The sequence below is a fragment of the Chelonia mydas genome, chromosome 17, assembly GCF_015237465.2.
Source record: "Chelonia mydas isolate rCheMyd1 chromosome 17, rCheMyd1.pri.v2, whole genome shotgun sequence".
Classification (NCBI taxonomy): domain Eukaryota; kingdom Metazoa; phylum Chordata; order Testudines; family Cheloniidae; genus Chelonia; species Chelonia mydas.
Window position 1 is genome coordinate 10594563 of NC_051257.2, and position 24687 is coordinate 10619249.

Consider the following 24687-nt stretch of genomic DNA (forward strand, 5'->3'; position numbering starts at 1 on the left):
GTACTTTCTGTTTAAAAAAAAAAAAAAAAGTTTTGGCCAGCTGTGCTGTTGACTTCAGTTTGGGGTGGTGGGTGCTCTGATCTCTGAAAGTTAAACCCTGGGAACTGAATTCAGCAATGCTCTTTGTACCCTGTGTGTAATCATTTTTACAGTGCAATATGGAAGCAGCAAAACCACTTGGCAGACACTGTTTTCCCCTGTTCTCCCAGTCTCTCACTTTCTCTGACTCACTGCTTCCCTGCCTGCCCTTTCACTGAGCGGAGTTTATAGCCTCACTGTCACTAGTGTTCTTTTGTGAGGGAGTTGTGGTGGTAGTGTGTGTGTGTATGGGGGGGAAGAACTGTAATTTCCAGCTGCAGAATGTAGGTCATTCGCCTTCCAGACCTGGCATCCGAGGCAAAAATAACAATTTGTTCTCTTGGAGCCCAGTGTTTGCTCCCTCTACAACCTGCTGAGCACCCTGGACTCCTGGGGAGGAAGAACTACAGATCTAAGAGACGAGGGTGAGTTGCAGACTGGAAATGAGATGTATATTTTTAACAGTGAGAGTAATTAACCATTGGAACAATTTACCAAACCTTGTGGTGGATTCTCCATCACTAACAGTTTTTCAGTCAAGATTAGAGGTTTTCCTAAAAGATCTGCTCTAGGAATTGTTTTGGGGAAGTTCTCTGGCCTGTATGATACAGCAGGTCAGACTAGATGATCCCAACAGTGCCGCCTTGCCTTGGAATCTCTGACTTTTCAAGCCCTTGGGTCTCGAATTCTTCCAGCACATGTGGTTGACTAAGCTGTTTTTTGAAAGCCAAGCCTCTGCTTTGCCTAAAGTGCCTGTGAAAATATTGAGTGGCTTTCTCAACTGCTTGGGCTGGCACAGTATTCCTGTCAAACCCCCCCCCCCCCACACTTCACGTGAAAAGATTTGTGTGTTTTCATGACCTCCACCTTGTGGGAAAGAGAGCTGGTTAGCCTGAAAGCTTGCAATGTCACTCTGGGGTTGAGTCAGGGCAATTAGCCTGTGCACGCCACATTTGCTGCCAGGATTTCTGTGTTCCTGAAGTATTTATTTAGGTAATAATTAAAGTGGGGGGTGGGAGGGGGGGGAATCAAGTTGTTGTTGCCGGTAACTGGATCCCTAGAGGATGGCTTGAAATGGAAGCACCAAGCAATGAGATGAATAACAGATTGCTTCTCTGCAGTTAACAGAGTCAGCTCCTGGGTTCACCTAGCGCAAGTGTGAGCTGCCCCACTGCAAAGCCATATCTGAGTTCCTGTTTCCTCACTGGTCCTGGGCTCCACTGGTCCCCTGTGTGTGTCTCTCTGAATTCTGGGGCTCGAGTGAAGACATACCTTCAGAAACTCCTCAGGGCCAGGAACGTTTTGCTTAATTGTAATGTGCCAAGCATTTGCAAAGCATCATAGAAAGAATTAATAATCATTAAACCATGTTCATGTTCTTTTCTGCTAACTTGCTGAAGCAATATCCCTAACAAAAATCTCTCTCCAGACAAAAGGCTATGGAACTTTTGTCTTCAGAGACCACACTCCACTGCTGGCATTATTGGCGGTACACATTCCCTGTGAGTGTGAATTACCTAAAAGGTGAGGGAGGAAAGAGATCAGAAATTGATTAGTAACTGATTATTGCTATCTTTGAAGATTGGTATGGTAATGGGAAGAGTGACAAGAGGTTCCTGATTAATGAAGGACTAATTTTTTGTGCACTGGAACAGACATCAGGGTGAAGTTGTTTCATGGTTTAAAGGTCATGCGGTGTGTTCTCCTGTGTGAAATGAAATAAGAGCAAGATTGACATAAACACTATAGTATAGCATAATGACTAGGGACCACCCTTGTTAGTCACATGATGGGATCATAATCTCAACTTTCATTTAAAAATAAATAGGATTCCTAGCCCTCAGAAAAAGCTTGAAAATATGGCCAAACTGTAACTGATGCCTGAGTCTGCAAACAGCCTGAAACATTAGCTCCCATTCATCTTAACTGAAACCTGGTACCAACCTCAGAAAAGGTAGGGTCATGGCACAGGAATGGGACTATAGTGTCGGCTTGCGGCTACAGTCCCTGTTGCCTTAATTCAGCCCTGATTATGATTCTTTGAGGTGTATGGATACCGATGTCTTAGTTAGGTTATTTTGTCATAGGCAGTGTAATGTATCCTGCACATTATAGGCACATGTTCCATTACGATTTGTTCATATTGCTAGTCTTTCAATAATGAGCGACTGTAGTTTGTGTTTAATAGCGCTAGTAGAAAAATAGAATTTCCTTGCCACAGGAAATGTCTGTACTTCAACATTTGTTTTCATCCCAAATTGGGCCAAAATGTCCGAATGTTGAAATTTTTCACAGCATGAAATGTTTAGAAAAACTTCAATTTGGAAAATGTCAAAATATTTTTTTTGATGTTTTCAATTGAAACAAAATGTCTCAACAGTTCCCACATAAAAATATTTTGTTTGTTTCGGTTTGTTGACTTAAAATTAAATGTTATTTTTTTCCAGACACAAAATTCAGCTGAAATTGATCTTTTCTTGTGGAAAATTTTGATTTAGGCAAAACCCGATTTTCTGAATGGAAAAGGTTTTGTTAGAAAATTTTCAACCAGCCTTTGTGGTTAATAATAAAGCGTGACTGGGATATTATCATACCTTTAAGCTGGCTTCATTTTTACAGGTACCATACTTAGGCATTGTCTGGCAGCATTAGTCTCTGTAATTCATATATACATTATGTAATAAGGCATAAAATAGTCTGTCCCATAATAGTAATAATCATTACAAACAAGAATGATCATTCTGAAGCAAGGTGGAGGAATATCCATCAAATTCAGCTACACCATAATGGAATCTAATGACAAGCTAACAATCATTAGCAAGTAGGATCTGGGTTCATTTGCACACTGAAAATACATTGTGGCTACTAAGGTGGTTATATTTATTTATCTATTCATTTATTCAAACTTCTTCCCCCCTCCCCACTCGCTTTGATTTAAGTGACGGACGCTAATGTAAGAAGTGACGTTGTGGATCCTAAAAAATGCTTCCTAAAAAAAATTAGTGGTTATGAAAGATGATGGGTGGATTGCACTGGAAACTGATGTCATCTGCTTATTCACAGAAAAGAGGCCTTGATTCAGCAAAACACGAAAGCACACACTTAAATAATATGCTGAATAAGGATGGACTTTAATACATGCTTAAATTTAGGCGTGTGGTTAAGCCCCTTGCTGAATTCGGGCCATATGCTGTATGGTTAGCAGCAGCAGAAACTTTTCTCATGGCACCCAAGCTAATGTAAATCAACAGAGAGCCAGAGGGAACTCCCTAGGTGTGAACGTACTTCAGTCTCTGTAGTTACGTGTTCAAACGTAATGTGGATATACACTAAATTCCATATACATTATGGGGGAGAAGGGTGTCTTTCCTAGGAGACCTTAAAAGTTGATGCTCTGTCTGCTGGAATACATTCTAGGAGTCCGTGCAGTCCAAAAACCTGTCTCCAACTGCATCAGAGGAGGCAACTCCACAGTAAATGGTTATGGGAGAGAAAGAGAAAGTTACTGACTGATGCATGCCCTGAAGTGTGAGGGTTTATATTTCTTCGAAAGCTTTATTTTTTAACATTTACTATTAAAACTCTGGATACTTTAGTTATCCATATATATTTCCAATCCTCCCTTTTAATCACTGAGGTACTGTACTTTTCTTTTTTTCTTTGGTACGGGCAGGGGGTTTTGCCTTGGTGGCATTGGTCAAAATGTGTCAGTTTCCAATAACGTGGTATGTTGTCTGCCTGGGTGAGGCCTTTCACCCCAGAGGTGGCTGCATTTCAGCAGTGGGTGAAGTGGTTCCTGTATATTTTGGTTCTGACACTTTGAGATGAAAGGTGCTATATAAATGTAAGAAATTGAAGTCTTCAGTATATCATAATTGTGCAGAATTTGTTTCTGATCTTCCGCTGTTCTATGTTATTGTTAATTCTTATGATTATTATTATTACTTCTATTGTAAATTATAATTATCTTCCTCACTACCAAATGGGGAATACAAACACATTTAACAATGGTCCTTGTCAAATTACATGTTATGGGTATTTGTTTATCAATCTGTTACATACAGGGCATGATTCATGCAGACTAGAATTACACTTACATTGAGTGTTACGCATTCTTGATTGCCAGCAAATGCAGACTGGATTGATTTAATTTGATGCTGAGGAGAAAGAGTGGGGAAATTATGAGCTGTTGCTATTAACACTGTCGGAACTATCTGAAGCTGGAAATACTGGAATGTGAGTATAATTGGACTTTTACAATTGAGGCAACTTGAAGAAAGAGAACAAAGAAGGAAAAGACCTTTACTTAGTAAGTTTCTATAATATTCTTGTTGTTATGGAGCATGGATTCTTTGTATTTTAATGAGTTACTTTCCTAACAACCCAGTTCCTCTATCTGTCCGTCCCTGTAGCAAAGTGACCAGCCTGCATTTGGGACATCAAAGCCTGTTCTCATAGAAACGACGGGGAAAGGAAAAATTTGGTACTGGAGACAGCTGTTTCTCAGACAGAATTCCCATTGAGGTCAATGCAGCTGCTGTTGGAGTTACTCCAGGCGTATGCAGTGTAAGAAAAAGGAGAGTCAGGCCCCATGTGCCTTCTTCTGGGAGAAGGTTGGAGTTCCCTCACAAACAGCCACTTCATTCAAAAATACTAATAAGAAACCATGCGAAAATTCTCTGGATTTCCATTTGGATATGGAGCTAGTTTCCCCCAGACCATATGGGGGTGTGTGTGGATTTCACTTTGTTGGAGGGAAAGAGGCATTACCATTGCATGACGATCCTTGGATTTTCAGTAGGGAGAGGAGCTTTAGATTGTAGTCAAGACTTCATAGGACTGATGCTGGGTGCTGGAGAGGCCCATGTGCTGAATTAATATTTCCTTTGGCTGTTCTCGTTATACCCAATAAGCCTAGACAAAGCGACCCACTTTGGGGGCTGCACTGGGCCCCAGTGGGCCCCCCTTGTGGATAGGAGGTTACAGTTTCTTTAGGTGGCCCCAACCTTCCCCGTGGACTTTGTGACTTTGTGTATCCTGCCACCTCAGAGAAGCTGTATGGTCTAGTGGTTAGGATGCTGGACCGGGGTTCAGAAAACCCAAGTTCTATTCCGAGCTCTGCCAGTGACCTGCTCTGTGACCCTGATAGTTTGCTTCTCCTTCTCTTTGTCTGTTTAAATTGTAAGCTCTTCTGTGTCTCACTGTATGTTTGTAAATTGCCTCGCACAATGGGTCCCCACTCTTGGTAGCTACTACTGTTATATCTTTCAGGAGAGATTTTTTCATCAAAAGGAAGCCATGGTCTGTAGACGGGAACAATTTGTTGTAGATTATATTTCCTTATGGCCCACTCCAGCCCCTGTTATGTCAAATAAAAGTTTCCCATTGATTTCAGTAGAAGTTGGTTCAAATCTTTAATGAGTGTGAACTTTCCATGCGATTAGCCTGTTCTGGTGACTGGTGAATTTAGTAAATAAGCAGAGTCCAGTTTTAATGCAGGTTGGCCACTATATATGGCATAACTCCTGTTGATTTAAGTGGACCAAAGAAATGTGTTGTGGACTCTTGCACTGCTGATCTGAACATATTGAATGAATAAACCAGAACGCATGGGATGTGGAAATTGCTTTCCAGAACACCAGGTGAAACAAGATGACACTGCTGCTTCAGAAGATACCACTCCTCAGTGAGTAATTATTAGTTGCGAGCATATGCAGTAATTTCTTAATCACTCTTTAAATACTCTATGATCTAGCTGCATATTCATGGCATTAATTGGTCCCAATCTAATCCAAATTCCCACCAACCATTGTTATAACTGATTATGCAACCATAATTGGCTGGCTTTGTAGGAAGTACCTCTGTTTTGAGGAAGTCCAGAGGCAACTGGCCAGCTAGCTGGCAAAGATGTTGGTTCCTGCTGATGGTACCCAAAGGGACCATCAGAGCTATTAGTTCCTGAATCCATCTTATGTAATTGTAGTTTTCATTATGGTTCAGCAGTATCTTTTTTAGCAGTACACTAGAACCTTGTTAATATGCACTATTTATTTATTTATTTATTTATTTAAAATAATAGACACCTATCCAAGGCTCTAGGCAGCCTAACATCATTAATTATACAATTCAATTAAATCTCATCAGCATTACAATCATCAGTTCCACAGGAACGCAGCCGGCCAGCCTCCTCCTCCCTTCATCATGCCCTCAGTCTTTCCAAAAAACCGGTGTCTTTGCAATATACCCGGAAAGTCACCACATTCGAGCTATTTTGGGCCAAGGATGGGAGCAAGTTCCAGAGTCTTGGAGCCTGCACAAAGAACGCCCTGCCAGTTGCCCCCACCATTTTATAATGAAGGGTGTCCAGCTTGGGCGCACACACTGACTGCTGCTATGGGGGTGTCCTTTCTAAAGTGCACTAACGTGTTGCACATTAATAGGTCCGTGCAGACCTTGCTGGTGTGCACTAAAGGTTCCCTTGTGCACTCTAATGTAGCACTGTTTGAAGCAGTACTATATGTATACAGAAAAAGAGAGCCCCCAAAACCTCTGATTTGTTGACATCTTCCTAGAACTCAAAAATGGCTAAAAATAAATCCCAAACCATGAAATCAGTGAACTCCGAAAACCAGAAACCGTCATCGTACGTCATAACCAAAACCTTACATGCTGCTTGGAGACCCTTGGACAGCCAGTGCCATGTCCCAGCGCACTGGTGGCATTTGCTTCAGTGAGATGCTCTGCTCAGTAAGTGAGCCACTATGTTCTGCCCCAGCTTCAGTCTGTGAATGGGTTTGAGATGTAGCCCTGTGTACAGCACATTACAACAGTCGAATCTTGAGATGACAGAGGCATGGATAACAGTGGCAAGTTCCGCATCCGGAAGGCAAGGTTGTAATCGTCTAGCCAGATGCAGATGGTAAAAAGCTGACAGGGTCAGCTCTGTAATGTGCTCTTCAAACAGCAGCTGGGGGTCTTAACGCATCCCCTAAATTGTGAACGCTAGTAACGAATGGCAGCTGTCCTCCTGCAATCAAAGGGACTGATGACACTTCCCAATCGTGGCAGGATCCGCTGTGAATTTTGCAAAATATTAAGTGAATAAGCTCAGTAAAAAGAAAAGCCAGGATGATACATGGACAAATGCCCTTTGCTCATTTCCTTTGACAGTTATGCTGTAGTTGGGTATTCATTATTTGTGACAGCAGTAATGCCCTGTAGTGCATCTTGTAAAATAATAAAGTCTTAGTAATTTGGCAACTCACGACCGTTTTTGCTATCAAATCTTTGCTGAGAGGTAGGGAAAGATGGCTACTTTTTTGTGCAGATGGGGTAAACTGTGTGGACTAGAGATGACTGGATTAGGGGTGGTTAGAATGTATTTTGCTTCAGTAGTTATTCCTAAATTTCAGAGTAGCAGCCGGGTTAGTCTCGTTTAGATGCCTAGGTGTGACGCTGACAGACCAGCCAACCTGTGCATGACCCGTAACAATTTAACAGGAGGCATTATAATTGTAATTAAGACAATCTACTTGTATGTGAATTTCAAAGAGACGTGTTAGACTAGCAATCATCAATGCGTTCATTTGTAGTCCTAGAAATTAAGAGTAGATACTATGTGTATTTGTCTGTGTTTACCTATATCTTGTTAGAAGTTTAACAATGTAACCAGATTAGCTTGTAGATGCTAATTCCCTTTCATGTCTTAACTGCCTTAATTATATATGTGACTGTGTCCAGTTAATCTTAAAATCAAAGATGTAAGATACTGCAGAAAACTGATAATATTGTCTACATTGTCTTCAGCGTAACTATCCATGTTATAATGGAGGACCAACTAATTGCCTTATGTGAATGAGAGTAACTAGTTTACCTGTGTATGCACAGGAACTAGAAAAAAAAGCAATGGTCCACAGGCCACCTGAACTGCCTGGTCTTCCTCGGGGGAAGGCACTGCTGCAACAGTTTCTGTGAGGAGGCTTGTCAGCCTGCTAGACGAGCTATAAAAGAGAAACCTCAGGCCCGATCCTGGCATCTCTAGGGTGCTTAAACTTTGAACAGGGAAAGTGTAAGCCGTAGGATGGAGATCTTCCAAATAACTATTTGGAATAACCTGGAAAATGCATGGGAAGACTCTAACAGACTTTACATCCAAGCTGCCTTTGGATTCTGACCTGCTAGGGTGATTCCAGAGAGACTTTTACAAGCCAGCTACGTTCCCTGTAAGTGGCGTGGCCTCACAGAACCCTATTTAGCACTGCGCAGGTGCTCAGGGAACCCACCTAGGGACCAGCTGGGGAAGGGGCACCCCTCCCCCAACCTAGCCCAGACCCCAACCTGCCACAGCCGGATCGTCCCCCTGGCCCCAACTATGCCACGGCCCGGACCTGCTGCAGCAGCTGGGGTGGTGTGGGCTGGACCCAGCTGTGGTGACCCGGCCCAAACAACCTGACCTAGACCCAGCCATGGCGGCCCGGCCCGAACCCCGCTGCGGCTGGGGAGACCTAGCCCGAACCTGGGCGGGGCAGCCTGGCCTAGGCCTGTCACGGGGGCACCCCTCCCCCAAACCCAGCCCCGGCCCAGACCTGTCGTGGCCGGGGTGCCCCTCCATGAACGCAGCCCTGGCCAGGACCTGTGGTGATCAGGGGAGAGGCACCTATCCTGCGGCCTCAGCACTTTTCCCCACCAGCCCAGGTGCTGCTGCAGGGAAAGAGAGCTGGGGGGAGACCTCTCTCCCTGCCATAGCCAGGAGCACCCTCCTGCACCCCAAGCCCCATCCAGAGCCCACACTCCCATCTAGAGCCCTCATACCCCTGCACCCCAACCCTATGCCCCAGCCCTGAGCCCCCCCCCCCACTCCAAACCTCTTGGCCCCACCCCCACCACATGAATTTTATGTGCACCGCTATGAAGGTGATCATCACCTCCATCTTGGTGCACATCACAAAATTCATTCTGCACATGGGTGGGAAAAATTAGAGGGAACACTGCAAGCCAGCAGTTCTTTCCGTCACTGCTATGATCCTGAACTATGAACACTGGAAATCAGTTGTATGTATATTGATCTTGTAACCATTTGTAACTCTCTTCTATCTTTTTCCTTTTACTGTGAAATCTTTAGTTTTTAGTTACTACAGGATTGGCATCAGCGTGATCATTGGGTACGATTGAGACTCATATTGACCTGCGGATAAGTGTCCAGTTCTTTGGGATTGGTGAACCTCACATGTGCGGAATCAGGTTTTCAGTAACCCTCACGATATTAGGCTTGGCTGTAATCAGTGTGATATCACAGAAGGTGTTTAGTTACTGGCTTGGTGAATCTAATTATAGAGTAAACCCCAGTTTGGGGGATTGTCTGCCCTATTTCTTGCAGTCTGTCCTGAGTGTGAGTGTGGCATTCCCAGTGTGGCCCATTCAGGCACCCGATCACGCCAGGTAATAGGGACACTGTAGACAGATGGATGTGGAAGTACCATAGGATTTCCTGAAAATTGTTCTGAGCGGTGCACACGTTCACATTCCTTCCAGTTGTGAAAACCAGCTGAAGGCTCTGCAGAGTTTTAAAACTTTTTCTAGCACAATCTGGTTCCCCTCTCCTTTGCTATTCTACATACACTGTGCGCTGCCAGCAAAGAAACAGCTGTAGCAGTTAACTCATTCAGAGCAATTATATTTGTCAGATTCTCTACATGCCTTCTAGCTCTGATCTCCTCCTTCACTTCAGTTTCTTTTCCCAGGAATTACAAGGGTGGACAGTTTGTGTTTGCTAAGTGCTAAGGATGATGTTCTTTCCTCCCCAGCTAACTAAACCTTTCCAGCATTGGCGCTACTGTCTTAGAGACCTGGCATAGAGTCTGTCCTGTGGATCCATTGAAATGATGCCTGCATTGTCCCACTACAGCACATGAAGTGGTATTGTCCAAAGTTTAGTGCTGGGAATATGGGGCCAGGGGACCCTGGGGCTTCATTCCTGCCTGTACCACTTTACTCGCAGTATGAGACTGATGATGCTGTCCATCATCACCATGATTCCAGATGAGGAGAAAACTCCATGATGGTCTTTGCTATGCAGATTTAATTTAAATGGGAAGCACTTAGATACTATGGTGATGGGTGTCATGGTGACCCTTGAGGCAGATCGATAGACTGGCCAAGTTATATCGCTTTGCTGTGCCTTACTTTACCCACCTGTGAAATGTGTCTAACAACATTGCCCTGCAACTCCCAACTGGGAGATGGATACTGTTCTCATATGGAAGTTGCAAAGTAAATGGGAATGTTTTTTATTGTTACTGCTGTATGTTAGCTGCCATGCATGAACTCAGCCACGCCAAGGCCCAGATCCTGCTCTCAGTTACACTGGTGTAAATGCAGAGTTACCTCCATTGAAGTATGCCAGTGAGATCAGAATGTGGCCAACCAGCTCTGCACGTCCCCTGGTTATTCCCCCCTCCTCATAATCCTGGAATTTTCCCCTCCCCCGATCACTTCAATGTGTGTCTCTACTAAAATGCTACTCCGCTCTTTAAGTGTCAAATCTACCTGCAGTTTACAGGTTGCCTTGTAAGTGGGTGCGAGTGTCACATCAAAGAAGGAGTTTGAATCCATTCCAAGATGTGAGTTTGAGGCAAAGAATTCTTTCTTTTTAAATCCTATAGCATGCTTCCTGCACAACCTGTTTCGGGCACATTGCCTTCTGAGTTGACCCACCCTTTAACACATAAAACAACAGTCCCATCATGTCTCTGACTTGGAGAAACATTAACAAAGGGAGGGGACGGATTTGAGAGAGTTCTGCATGGATGAACAGGCTGGCATCAACTTCAGGAGCTCCTTATTTGATCACAATAAGGAAGTTCAGCAGCAGCAGCTTTCAGTGTGTAGAGTTTTCCCTGGCTGTTGCAAGGAGAGGAATGTTGAGAAGATGATGGATTTCTTAAGGAACTTTTTGGTAAGTGTTGCACTGAAAAGGGGGAGATGGGTGCTGAGATGTATGCCCCAGTGCATACCATGTGGGATCATTAGCTGCCGTTTTCCAGCATGTCGCACCCCTTCTGGGTGTCATTTACAAGGAGAGTTTCAAACTGGGCATTTGCTAATTACATTTTTCTTCTTCATTAAATCGTTCAGAATCCATGGTACACGTTGACTAAAACCTTACCTGTTTGTGTACCATGGGAGTTAAATAAATAGTGAGCGGTAGCTGATATGGCTATAAACAGTCCGCAGATCGTCTAATGCAGAGAAAAAAGAATACCTGTGTTTCCCTAATAAAATGTAAAAATTAACTCTCTGCATTCTTTACCTTTTCTGTGGTATTGGAGTTTAGCTTGAACGGTGTTTAACAGTGGGAGAGTTTTGATTTACAAGTGAAAGAGAGCGAGCTATGGATTAAAAGATTTTCATTTTGTGCATTTTGCATTTATAAACCCACTACTAGTACAAGTTACTAGACCAGTTTGGCGTGTCTGTGCTAATAATGGAGATTAGTTTCCACTGTGGGCATTTTACTTTCAGTAGGTTTTGAGAGGGGCATATGGTAACTTCAGTTCTGGAACACCAGTTGCACAAGAATCGGGGAAGTATAGACTTCCTGAGCTGCTAAAGTTGAAGCTACAGCGGACAGTGTTACATGCTGATAAGAATCACAAAAGTACATTTGTTTTAACTATAACATCAAAGATGGGAAGATTTTATTTGTGCTATAATATGATCAGGCTTAAGGATGCAGAGACATCTAAGAGCTACAGGCATACTGTCCACTTGAATTTTTTTTAGATAAATACTTTCTTAAAAAAAATTATACTCTGCTAGAGCACCACTTTAAAGAGTGGGGGTCAGATCTTGCAACATGGCATTGACTGCTTTGTACTACACTGCCGGTGTATTCTGGCCCTAAATCTGTTCTAAGTGGCTCAGGTTGGGTCGTGCCACCTCCATTGATACAGAGGTGATGTGGGACCAGACTCTCAAAAGCACCCACCGTAGGAGCCAGATTTTCAGAAGTGGTCAGCACCCAACATTCACCAATTGTGGACATTGGACTCTTTGATAACCTGGCTTCAGGGGACTCTTTTGCCACTCTGACAATGCAGCACTGTAAAAATAGGCAAGGCTGGGTTTGCCCCGAAGTTGTTCCATTCCTTGGCTGTGCTAATAGCTTCTTGTTACCTTCGCAGTCTGGAGTAAATTAGAGCAACCCCTGGGCTATTATTATAGTGAAAATTGTCCTCTGGCAAATAAGTTTTCTCTAAAGGATCGTACAAAATTTGTTTGTTTTCTTTTCCTCTCTCTGGTTTTTCTTTTTTAGACAAAAACCCTTGTGTTTTATTTTTGGAAATCTGGATATTTACTGCAAAGTCTGCTGAAAAGCTGCCTTAAGTGCCATTCTCTCCAACATGGTGCTCCCCAGTCTTAGGGGACCTCTTCGAGCCACTAATGAGCAGCGAGCAGAATCATGGCTGCTAATCCCATCGTGCACATTATCCTCCTTTGACCTGTAGCATCTTCTCACTGCCCCTGCCCTCTCTCAGCCATTAGCCCACACCTCTTGTAACCGGCTTCCTGAGCTCAAGCTGTTTTCTGGCTACTGTCCATTGTGAGCAAACAAAGGCATGAAGAAGACTGTGGGGGAAGAGAGAAGCTGCTTTAGTGACATTCTTCCTCCTCTGCTTGATTCTGGAAAAGCCACATGTTTGTTTAATGGGAGCGTCCCAATATTTTACAAACATGTTTTGGGCAGATGAGTAGCCTGTCTCTATTTTTAGACAAGGGATGGATAGGTCCCTGTGGGGGTGGGTTGGGGGTAACTGACCATTCAATTGAATTACCCTGGGATTGTTTGATCAAAAGATCTGAAATGACAAATGACTGAAAATTCACAAAGTGATGCATTAATCTAGTTTAGCTTGGCTGGCTTGCTGGAATCTTGCCACTAATGTCTCTAATAGCCTATGTCTGTATTTGCCTGAATTGGGCTGTGGCTGAAGGGGCCTTTATATTTTGTTATGAGGTCTGTCTCATTTAGGCTTTTGGGGCAAATTTCTCCACCAGTGCTCTTGCAGATCAGGCGATTGTCCCTGTGTGCAATCCTCACAGGCAAAAGTGACAGCTGATAGGCAAATGGGGAGGCACTTGCAAATATGAAGGGTGAATTGAGCATGTGGTCCTTGTCCCATGTGGGGCAAATTCACTCGGGCTGCATAGGGTATATCTACACTGCATTGTAAACCATGGACCTGCGCTAGTGGACTCAGTGTTTCCAAACCCATGCTTGAGTGTTCACACTGCATAGTAAACCTGGGCTTACAACTGCTGGATTCGGTTTTCACAGCCGTGCTAAGGCATCCGTACTGCACACAGCAGATCTTCTGACTCAGGTCTGTGGCTTGAGCTGCTTCCATCCTGCAAAATGACAGGGCTTGGACCGAGTCTCAATAGGACTCGGGCTCTGACTGACCTTCCCCACCGAGCAGTGTCCTAGGACTTGCTGACCCAAGTCAAGCTGATTTGTGTGTGACAGAAGTGGAGGGCCAAAGTAACCCAGGGTGGTGCAGATGAAAGGCAGAGGTGAGATTTAGAGGTGAAATCCATCCGCCACCTCGGAGACTTCCACCAGCCAGCGTGTAGTGGTCTCAGCCCCTCTCTGTCCCGTTTTCCCAGCACGATGTACCTTTGGAGCCACTAACTCTATTCTGTGAATGGGTTAATACATATCGGAATATATATGAAAAAGGAGCTTCTTTTAAGTGATAAGATAGTTTAAAAAAAAAAAGTGGATAAAACCAAGGAACTATTTTGGTATTGCCCCTTTAGTTTAAAGGTGAAGTGAATCACTGTCATTATTTGTGTCTCTATACTTCAGCAGCACCTGCTGTGTGCTAGGCACTTTCCAAACATATACAAAGACACACTTGCTGCTCAGATCTGAGCTCCAGAGTGTGTGAAGGGAGGGGGGTTTGCGTCTGTTTTTCTCTTGCTACAGCTGGAGTGATTATGTGGACCATAAAGTCAGAGTGAAAAGTGGGTAACTTTAACAAATGGTGACTTCAGTGCCTGGGCAGACGGCTATGCGCACAGGCAGCCCTGAAGAAGTAAATGGGCCTCTGGGAAGGCGGAACAGCTTGCCTGCACGCTTTCAGTTGTAGGATCGGGGCTGTGAAGCGCTTGATGTTGAGTCCTTTTTGTGAGAGGCCTTGTGGGACTTTTAATCAAAGTCCCTAACTCATTGGTCTCTTTAGATCATTTGCCAAGTAGGCCATTATCCATAAAACCAAGCCAGCTAAACCACCGCAGGGAGCCGCGTTCACAGCAGACCTTGCATTTCTCAAGGTGTCAGGGTTGTCCTCAGCTGTAGCCAGCGAAATGCAGAATCCTGGACTTGTATCTTGCAAGGTAATGGCTTGTAGGTGTTCTGTTTGAAACTGTCTTCGTTTGTAAAAAGAAAAGGAGTACTTGTGGCACCTTAGAGACTAACCAATTTATTTGAGCATAAGCTTCATTTGTAGTTTCTAAGTCTGCATACTAATCTTGGTGGTATTATGGATCTTAATTGGCTTTGTTTCCTTTCATTTATCGTTGTTTAAAGATTACCTCCTACAAGGTAAGGTCTTGTGAGCCCAGTTTGAAAATGTTATGTGCAAATTTCATACACTCAGGTTTATATGCACAAACTGAGTAGCTAGCCAGCTGTTTTTCTGCCTGATTTCTGAGCACAAATGGCCACTTCGCAAACACCAGTGGCGTGCCGGCATATTGTCCTTTTCTTTGGCTTACAGTGTGCCAATTCCTGTAAAGTTTCATGTTTTTTCTTAAAGCCCCAGCCTCTGTGTGATCATGTGAGAATCTCAGCTCCGTGTTTTTGTTTGTAAGTCAGTTTCTATCTCCCTTGGTTGTGGAGAAACACTTGAAAATGTGAACCCTAAATGCACAAAACCCAGAAAGCAAATCAAAAGAAGCCCAAACATTATTTTTACAATCTCGTGATTTTTAAGCCAATGTCATGATTTTTGAACACTAGGTTGGCAATACTGGTAGTGTTATAAGAAAAAATAGCTTAAGAGCCATAGTAAAACTGAACATAAATTGGGGCAGGTAACTGAGACAACAAATGACTTTATAGTTTAGTTGAACAAGAGGTGATCATCATTTGAAATATTATATTGCACAAATGAAAAGCAAACTCTGAGTCATGCTAAAGTGGCTGCTATTCCAACTGATTGTTATTCACCTGCTAATGGATTGGTCATGTTCACTATATTCACTTTGCCATAAGGATGGGTAAGTTCTCAACCTTCAGCCTTATTTTGACCCTTGTTCTGGCATTTTCTGTGGGAGCCAAGTACAGTACTTTCAGTGTTTTTATTTCAAGAGTGACTGTAATAGGGTGAAACAAATTGCAGGAGGAAGCTAAAGGGAAGTGGCCTTATCGCAATAAACAAGGAAAGAAAGAGTAGGCAAGACGGGGTGTATTTGATGCTGTGACGCTACACCCCATAGAGATATTGTTATGATATGAATATGCATATCTATGGCATAATTATGCAAGATGGTCTTGTGAGATATCATTGGAAAGGTGATGATTTACTGAATATGATTATCCTATTTGTATGCATGTGTCATTTCTGTATCTAAAGTTAGGAATATGGACTATGTATCAATTACAAAAGTGTTTGCACCTGGGGAACGCCCACCAGACAAAGTTCAATCAGTCTGGCTAGTTAGTTAATGCACCATTAGCGAGAACAATAAGACTTTGAAGATGCTAATCTGCCACCTTCCTGTGAAGTCTTCCTGAGGATTTATGGCTGCTTTGACACTACAGGGTCATGTGATCATGTCACCTGGTATTAGACTCCATCTTGGGCTGCTAGTATTTTTCCACAAAGGGGGCGGGGATCAAACTGGGAAACAAAGGATTCCAGCCGTATGTAAATCCTATGTAAGGCAGGGAAGTGAGTTAATCAGGGTTGGTTCCTCACTGAATCCCCGCCCAAGATGACTACTGAAAATACCTCAGACTGATCTGGGGAAGAAAGGACTGGACCCAGGCTAGAAGGTGTCTGGCCTGTGAAAGGAATATCCGGAGTTCTTAGCTGCAAGCAAGAGCAGTTCGTCTTTAAGAAACTCTGCAACCTGCTTAAAACAACATTTTGGGTGAGAAATTATTACTTGCAGCCAGTTTCTTTAGTGTATTAAGCTTAGTTTGCGTCTTTGCTTTATTTGCTTAGCAATCTACTTTGATCTGTTTGCTGTCCCTTAAAATCACTTAAAATCTATCCTTTGTAGTTAATAAACTTGTTTATGTTTTCTTTAAACCAGTTTGTGCAATTCATAAGGGGGGAGGCAACAAGCTGTGCATATCTTCCTCCACACTGAGGGAGGGAGCGATTTTCATGAGCTTACACTGTACAGTTCTCTGTGCTGTGCAAGACCATACAATTTTAGGTTTGCACCCCAGAAGGGGTGTGCACTTGAGTGCTGGGCAATCCCCTAACTGATTCTTCCCATGCAGAGCTGATTTCAGTGTCCGTGTCTTTCTGCAGCTGCGTGTGTCCATACCTGTGTGTGTGCTACAGGAGGGGCCCTCAACCTTTTTCTTTGTGCGGACCCCCCCAAACATGCTATAAAAACTCCACGGCCCGCCTGTGCCGCAGCAACTCTTTTCCTGCACATCCAGTAGATTCAAAGCCAGGGCTAGCATTATGGGGTAGCAAGCAGGGCGATTGCCTGGGGTCCCATGCCGCGGGGGGCTCCGCAAAGCTAAGTTGCTCAGGCTTCGGCTTCAGCCCAGGGTGGTGGGGGCATGGGCTTCAGCTTCAGCCCCAGGTCCCAGTGAGTCTAACGCTGGCCTTGGTCTCTGGCTTATTTTGGCGGACCCCCTGAAACCTGCTCATGACCCCCCAGTGGGCCCCCGGACCCCTGGGGGAGAACCACTGTGCTAGAAGAGGCTTCAGGGCCTGGTACAGCATGACAGGGTGAGGAAGCCTAGGCTGGTGGAATGGATGGGCTCAGTGGGACCCCAGTACATCAGGTGGCACCATGGAGTGTGTTTGTGTGTGGGTGGGGGGCAACCCGTCACAGATGCATTTAGCCACCTACTGCTAATCTCATGTATTTAATGATATTGAAGGGAATAAATAATGTACGTATAAGAGGGTAACTTGGCCTTAGGGAAGCTCCTTGGAATCAATCTTGCAGCTGAATATATCCGAGCTCAAATTGATTTGGCTGGTGTCGTTGACATGTATCAGATAAACAGTACGCAAGGTACCACTTCATTGAAACAGGGAGTGCTCAAAATTTCTCTCTCTGTTGGTCTGTCTACCTGCCTACCTATCTTGTGCTCATCTCTATCATGTCTGAGCACTCTTCTGAGGGAACTGCAGTGGGTCTGACAGGTTGAGAAAGCCTATGGTTGGGTAAAGGACCAACATGCCCCGTGCTCGGGTCTCAAGCCACATGCTTGGAAGGAAAAAGGACTTTTCTGCAACTGGGGTTAACCAAAGAAAATCTCAAAGGATTCTTACTGCCAGGTTTTCTCTGGCTTTGATCAGTCCAACCCGCAGACTCCCTGGTGCTCAGTCCTCTGATAGTCGCTTGGGATACAGTAATTCATGTTGACTGGGGATCTCATAGCTGGGCTCCTTGGCCACGTTAGCCATGACGGTTCATACCAGCGGTTGAGTCTCTGCTCGGGGAGTGAGTGTTAACTAGCCGAATGGGGTCTCTATGCCCCTGTACATGAAGTTGTAATCCAACATAATTCCTGTTTCCACTGAAGAAGATTAAAATACCAGGTTGAGTGTTTCTAGACAGAATGCAATGCAAATGTATGGCAAGTGCTGATGCTGTGAAATCATCACAGCATGTATCTCAGCTGGATAACAGCTGTTTTATCAAATCTTTCTCCTAAGCAATCAGCTGATTAGTTCTGTGGGTTATGGGAATAGCTTATGCTGAGCAGGGGGAGGGAGGAAGAGAGCTACTTTATTCAAGAGGTTCACACAGAATCCCATCAGAAAGGTGAGTGCGTGAGACTGAACCTGAGGGAGAAAAATCTCCCCTTTCACCCTACAGCAGCTCTTTGTACACTGTACAGAGACATAATTACCTGCTAAGTTATGTGTCTCTTTGGCCTGTCCTCTGACAAGGGGGTGTGTGAACCACTGATCCATTACCAGATGGAAAGTCAGATCTGCTTAAGCGTGTGCGTGTGTGTGTGTGTGTGTGTGTGTGCGCGCGCACAATTATATTGCCCTCTGGTTACTTTATGAGACAGTATGAAGCACAGTAATGATGCTGCTAAAAACTGACCATATTTCTGTCCAGCGGCCACCATCCATAGAGGATATAAAGCCACTGGTGCTAATGTTGCGAGAGGGGGAATGTTGTTTTAATTTTGGCTAAAGCACAGGGCTGGGAGTCAGAACTTCGGCGGTTTAACGCCTGGCTCTGCTACTGACTTACTGGGTGACTTTGGGCAAGTCACTTCAACTCTCTTTGCTCTAGTTTTCTATGATGAAAATACTGCCTTCCAGGTCTGTTGTAAAATTTAATTATCGATGTTGGCAAACTTGGTTTACATGGCCCTGGCTCAATACAGACCACTGGACTTGATGACTTCTTGAGGTCCCTTCCAGCCAGACATTTCTATCATTCTGTGGTCCTATAAAATGCCTTGAGATCCTCAGATTGTAGGCATTACAGAGTGCAAACTATCATTGCTATTACTATGTAGATATGAAGATTTCATCGCTTACCATCACTAACAGTAGCCATTTACTCCAGTTACTTAATTTTTACGAGCATATTAATTTTTTTATTGTCACACTTGTAAAAGAAAAGATCTAATATTAATCTCTGATGTAAATTAATTTCTCTTTATAAAAACCTCAGTGAATCACTTTTGTCCTCTTTGGCCCTGGTGAACCTGGAGATGGGTCAGAACCAGAACCCCAGATTGAAAGTTGGGGGGATATTTGAAATCCATATCCAGATCTGAATTGCGCAAGTTGACCTCATTTCTATTCCAGACAGGCAAGTGATTTATCTTTTGTTTGTTTTTCAGTCTGCAGAGTTCTTTGAAATGCTGGAAAAAATGCAGGTGAGTAGCATGACAGATGTGGTACACAGCACCCCCCATTGACGCATTATTTCTCCTTAGGAAAACTGTACAGAATGACAATAAACAGATACTGTGCGGATAGCAAGTTCCCAAAGCAGTATGTGACTTTAACGTGGCAGGGTGATCTTACAATACACAAATATAGTCCACATCACTGTGTCATTAAAAATAATATTGTCCCAGTCTAACCTGATCAGAGAGGATGCTTGGGTACTAAAACTGAATATAAAAAATCAGATGAAATTGTATAACTTCCCAGAAGGGTCTTGGTGAACAGCAGTAGACCTTAGTCCTTTTGTGATCAACCCACGTTGTTGCTGAAAGATTCTTTGAAAGCACCTCCCCAGCTTTTAGTCTTTCTAGGGTTTCAGCACACACCGACACACATGACCTGAAATGTAAGCCAATTATTTTCAGGTGCATGAGATTTAGACTCAATATGCCTGTCACCTCACAGTTTGAGCAGTCAGACAACACAAGGAATATGTTTTGCTGGGACACTGCTGGGCAACACTGCCCTGATTCAGTAAAACCGAGGTCCTTTAAAACACATACGTGGCTTCAAGCATATGAGTAGACTCCCTGGTAATCAAATTTAAAGTGCCTGGATGAATTGGGGCCATAGCACTTGGCGTTGTGTTTTGCAGTGTCTTGGTATTTAGGTCGCATTGAACAGTAGCAATCTGTGGTTGGCTGTATAATGCAAAGTAAACAAAGTGACTCGATCCATTTTACCCACTTGGCGTGACATTTTCCTAATTTGCCTTGTAGGCTATGGCTACTCTATGAACTAAGGGTGTGATTCCCCGGCTTGTGTACACATACTCCTGCTGGCTTTCACCGAGCTAGGGAGAAACATAAATAGCCGTGAAGCCATAGTAGCACAAGGCTTGGCAGCAGAAGCGCAGCTGAGCCGTGCGCATACCACTGGTGTCAGGTGAGTTTGTGCTCACGTGGCTCACGTGGTTTGTACTCCCCTCTGCTGTCACTACCTGTACGACCGTGGCTACCCTGCTATTTGTACTCACACTGGCTTGAGGATATGTACAGGAGCAGGGGAACTGCACCCTTAGCTCGTAGCGTGGAGACGTAGCCCTAGAAGGTATGTGTTTGGTAGACTGTGCAAATAACGGATTTGAGGGATCGCTGGCAATTCTAAAAAAAAACTGGGGGTGGGGAAAGTTTTGGTTTGAACCCAAACTAACGTTTTTTAAAATAAAATTCAGTGAATTGAAAAGTAACAAAATAGTTGGTTTTGGTCAAAGGAAACTTTTTGTTTGACCCAAAATGAAAAGTTTCAGTTGGATTTCAAGCATTCTTAACTACTTTTGGAGTGTTTCCATTTTTCAGTTCAAAATGACTTTTTGTTTCAAAATTCCTTTAATTTTATTTAAAAAATGCCGCATTTTGTTTACAAAGTGTTGGCGCAAAATGTTTTGATTTTTTCCCCCAGAATTTATTTTCGGTGTTTTTTGACCAAAACGGTGTGGCAAAACTGACATGAATTCATAAAACATTGTGGTGTCGCTGAATCTACATTTTTTGCCAACAAATTTCACTCCGCTCTAGTTGTTACAAGATGTCAGCCGGCACATGGAAACTAACATGGTAAAATCCCTGTGTGGACAAGGCCGTTTATAATTTTCACACGTATTAGCAGGTCAAGGAAAAAAACATGGTGGGGAGCCTAGAATAACCTGGCTGGTCACTGAGGGCTGGTCTACACTAGAAAATTTAGGTTGACTTAGCGACATTGCCTAGGGGTGTGAAAAATCCACACTCCTGGGTGACATCGTTAAGCCAACCTAACCCCCAGTGTAGACAGCATTAGGTCAACGGAAGAATTCTTCTGTCGACTAAGCCATTGCCTCTCGGGGAGGTGGCTAACCTGCACCGATGGGATGGACTACTTACACCGACAGGATGGAATGCTGCTGTAGTATTCAAAGTGTAGAAAAGCCCTCAGAGTGGTCATTTAAGAGAGATTTCACTGCTATGAAATATCATTGGTTTTTTTTTTCTTCCATACCGTAGCAAACATCTTAATTATTTAACTTATTATTATTCATTTAAAACAGGCACCAAAACCTGAAGACCAGAGAATTGGAAGCCAGAAAAATAAGGTTGGTGTTGGAATAGATGTTGCTCGTTGTGCAGAACTCTCAAAATAATCTTCTGTCTCTAGAACTAGGGATTTCAGGGAATGTTGGTAAAGCCACCGACTAAAAAAATGAAAGGATTTAAATGTTATCTAAAGACATGGGACTAATTGAATTGCAAAGATAAAGTAGATGTGCATGCAGGCCCCTAATCTAGCCTTAGGTCTCAGACCTGTTTGTCTTTCTGCAGTGAGCTGTTTAAAATGGTTTGTCTTTTAATCACATTGTTGAGAACCTTATGTTGGTAACTGAATGGGGAAATGGTTCCGTTATGTCCTTATGCACTGAGGTATTTTGAAACAAAGAATCACAGGAGGAATGGAAAAGTCACCTACCCCATCTTTCCATTAATGCAGGGCTGGTTTTAAGCCCAATTCAGTAGTTCAGTCCCTGTGGTAAACTGCTGGTCTGGTTGCCTTTCTACTCAGCTCTTATTTGTAGGAATTGCACAGCTTGCCATCTCAAACAAACTTACAAAGCTCAGGGTATTGGCAATAGGATATGAAGAAATATTTATCTCTACAGCACTTCACTGGGCCTTCAGTTTTCCCCTGTGTCTGGGCGGCCCATTGGGGAGCAAGTTATAGCTCCTTGATTCTGCACTGACCTGGCCCTAGCGTCAGTTAGAATAGTCTAGGGGCTGTTCCCCGCCGTATCCCCTGCATTGGGATGCGGGATTATGGCTGACACCAGAGCCTACTCCACTTGCTCACTCTCTCAGATGCTTATATGACCCTTATTACTGACGTATCTGAGCACTTCTAGATTGTTACCCCCTGTGAGGGAGGAAGTACCTACATATTGGATATGGGGAAATGAACCACAGAGACAGTGACTTGTCCAGTGTCACACAGGAGGTCTGTGGCAGAGCAGGAAATTGAGCTGGGGTCTCCTGAGTCATAACCATTGGACCATCCCTCCTCCCACCTGAGTTTACACTACTGATTGCCCGTCCACTAGTTGAATTCTTCACTGGCAGACAGATCGTATCAGCTGGCCCTTTCTGTTTGACTAGGGGCAAGAATGCTCCGTGGCTTAGTTTCCCCATCTGTCAATTTCCTATCACACAGGGGTGGTGTGAGGATAATTTTTTGTTTACAAAGCGCACGGCACTGGGAACATTAAATCGTACTTTTACTTTCTGTACAATAGGGCAGGTTAAAAATGTTTGCATTAAATGGAAAGGGGTAAGGATGTAATAAATACCTAATAGAGAACAAGCAATCATTTCTGTGGTGTTTTGATCTTTTATAGGAAGATTACATCCCATACCCCAGCATTGATGAGGTAGGTGCTTTAAAGCATGTTTGGATGGCTGCCTTTTTCAAAATGTTAATAAAAGTTATTTGTAGGGATTCTTTCCTGTCTTATGGATGAGCTGTGAAACCAAGATCATGGCCACATTGCTTATTAAAATGCCATTTGTTCTCTAGAATAATGGTGGCTGTCTCTACGGTTGAGCTATGTGATTTTTATAATTGATTTTGTACATGAGCCTAGAGGCCACAACACATTGTCGTAAGCGAGGAGAATAAATAACAAGCACAGTGTCCTGTCCTGGCTCAGTTGCATTGTGGGGAATTGTATTTCATGTACCTAAATTCCCCCAGCCGTTCCAGGTCGCTGTGATATTTGTCAGATTGTGGAGTTATCGCCAGACCTGAGTAAGGGGCAACGTGTACCTGGGCTGAATTCTTCCTCTGGAGAGGTCTCTCTAGTGTTTTATTTCCCCGTTTCCTGGGGGCTGCAGACTACGGGTGCAGATTGCTCCCTCTTTCACACTGGCTCAGCTGTGCTAGCCAACATATTGTGTGTGTGGGGGGGGGAGCGAGGGGGTGCCCACTCCCTGCCCATCATCCCAAGATGGGGAGTAACAGTGATATGAGTTTGTTTGCACCAGGGAACAAGGGGGCCTTACACCCCTTTGTTCCCCTGCATGAACACACAAGGCAGCTCACACCTGTGCCTTGTCTGTCTTGAACTGTTGCACTCCGTTGCCGCACACTGCTGAACGACTGCTGCTACATCGCAACCCAGAGGTGGCTGCAATTCAGTGGTGTGTGAATTGATTCTATATGCTGATATTCAGCCTGTAACACACTTTTGGATCCTTTGGGACCAAAGACACTATATAAACGTAAGTCATTGTTCCTGCGCTGTTTGTCACTGCATTTGTTACTTACCTCAGTCCACACCAGATGGGGGCCGCATTTCAGAAAATAGTTTGCCCGATCAGTTAGTAAAGTGCTTTGGGATCAGCCTGGGTGAAAGGCATTAGATAAACATCAGTTGTTATAAAGGGATTCGTTTAGGGCCTGATCCTGCACTACCACTGAAGACAGCGTGACTGACTTTAAAGGCATGATCATGTTCTGGTTGGAGACCCACTCTTGCTGATGAGTGTTTTATGCTTTCCTCCCCCCCCAAATAACCTTTAATAATGAAACAAAGGTAATGCTGTTAACTTGGTGCTGTTACGCTGGAACATTTCACTTGCAATCTGGCTACTCTCCCAGACCCTATGGTAATACTGCTATTGATCAGTGGCAGTGAGAGAAGTACAATCTCAGGCTTGTCGATTATTGAGTCCTGCAAGACTAGGAAGTATTGATAATGCTGATTTGACAAGCACGTGGCTGGCTATTTGATTTTTACCTGCCTAGTGGCTAGCACACCCTGGACCACCCTCCTCTCCCATCTTTTAAGCAATGAGATGGTTGATAAGCATTAAGGACCCATGACAGCTGAGAATGAGTCCAACTTCTACTGCAGAGGTAAATGCACCCTTGGTCTGTTGTTACTCAGGAAAACTCACATTAAAGTCAACGAGAGTTCTTCCTGAGTTAACAGGGAGCAAGCAGTGAATAAAGACCACAGGATTTGGCCCTACCCGTGTTGGTTAGTTGCTAATGAACTTACCTGCAAGAGGTTGGAACACAAACGATTGTTTCCCAGCTTTCGTGGTCAGCATGAAAATCTCATTGTCTCTCGATGTTGTTATGAATCTCGTGATGTTTGATGTGTTTCTTAAAACCTCAAATCCTGGAGACACTTGATTAAATGAAAGCTGAGATTCTAAAGGAAAAAAAGAGTATGATGTTTTCTAGCCTTTATAGTTGCACAGAAAAGCTTGAAAATGTGACTCAAGTGCACCCTTAAAGGCTCAGAAGACCAGTAAAAAGAACCGCAAACGTATTATTTAAAAAAAAAACACATTATTTTTAAGCCAATCTCATCAATTTGGGGGCCTGACTCATGATTTTTAAATGTTTGGGGTTGGCAATATGGAGCTCTTGACTCCTCTGTTTCTCCTTAATGGTG

The 24687-nt window shown here is 43.7% G+C and overlaps 1 protein-coding gene across 9 annotated transcripts in view; it reads left to right on the forward strand.

The window, feature by feature from the left end:
• The window catches only part of RAP1GAP2 (RAP1 GTPase activating protein 2), a 293053-nt gene that overhangs the window by 222661 nt on the left and 45705 nt on the right, over positions 1 to 24687 (forward strand). For 8 of the 9 annotated variants that reach the window (XM_043531454.1, XM_043531450.1, XM_043531453.1 and 5 more), the window contains 3 exons: positions 19151 to 19186; positions 21286 to 21330; positions 22621 to 22653. In XM_043531454.1, coding sequence (XP_043387389.1) covers positions 19151 to 19186; positions 21286 to 21330; positions 22621 to 22653 — 114 coding nt within the window. Of the gene's footprint in view, positions 1 to 10864; positions 11033 to 19150; positions 19187 to 21285; positions 21331 to 22620; positions 22654 to 24687 lie in introns of those variants that run through there. The other variant, XM_043531452.1, reaches the window with a different exon arrangement.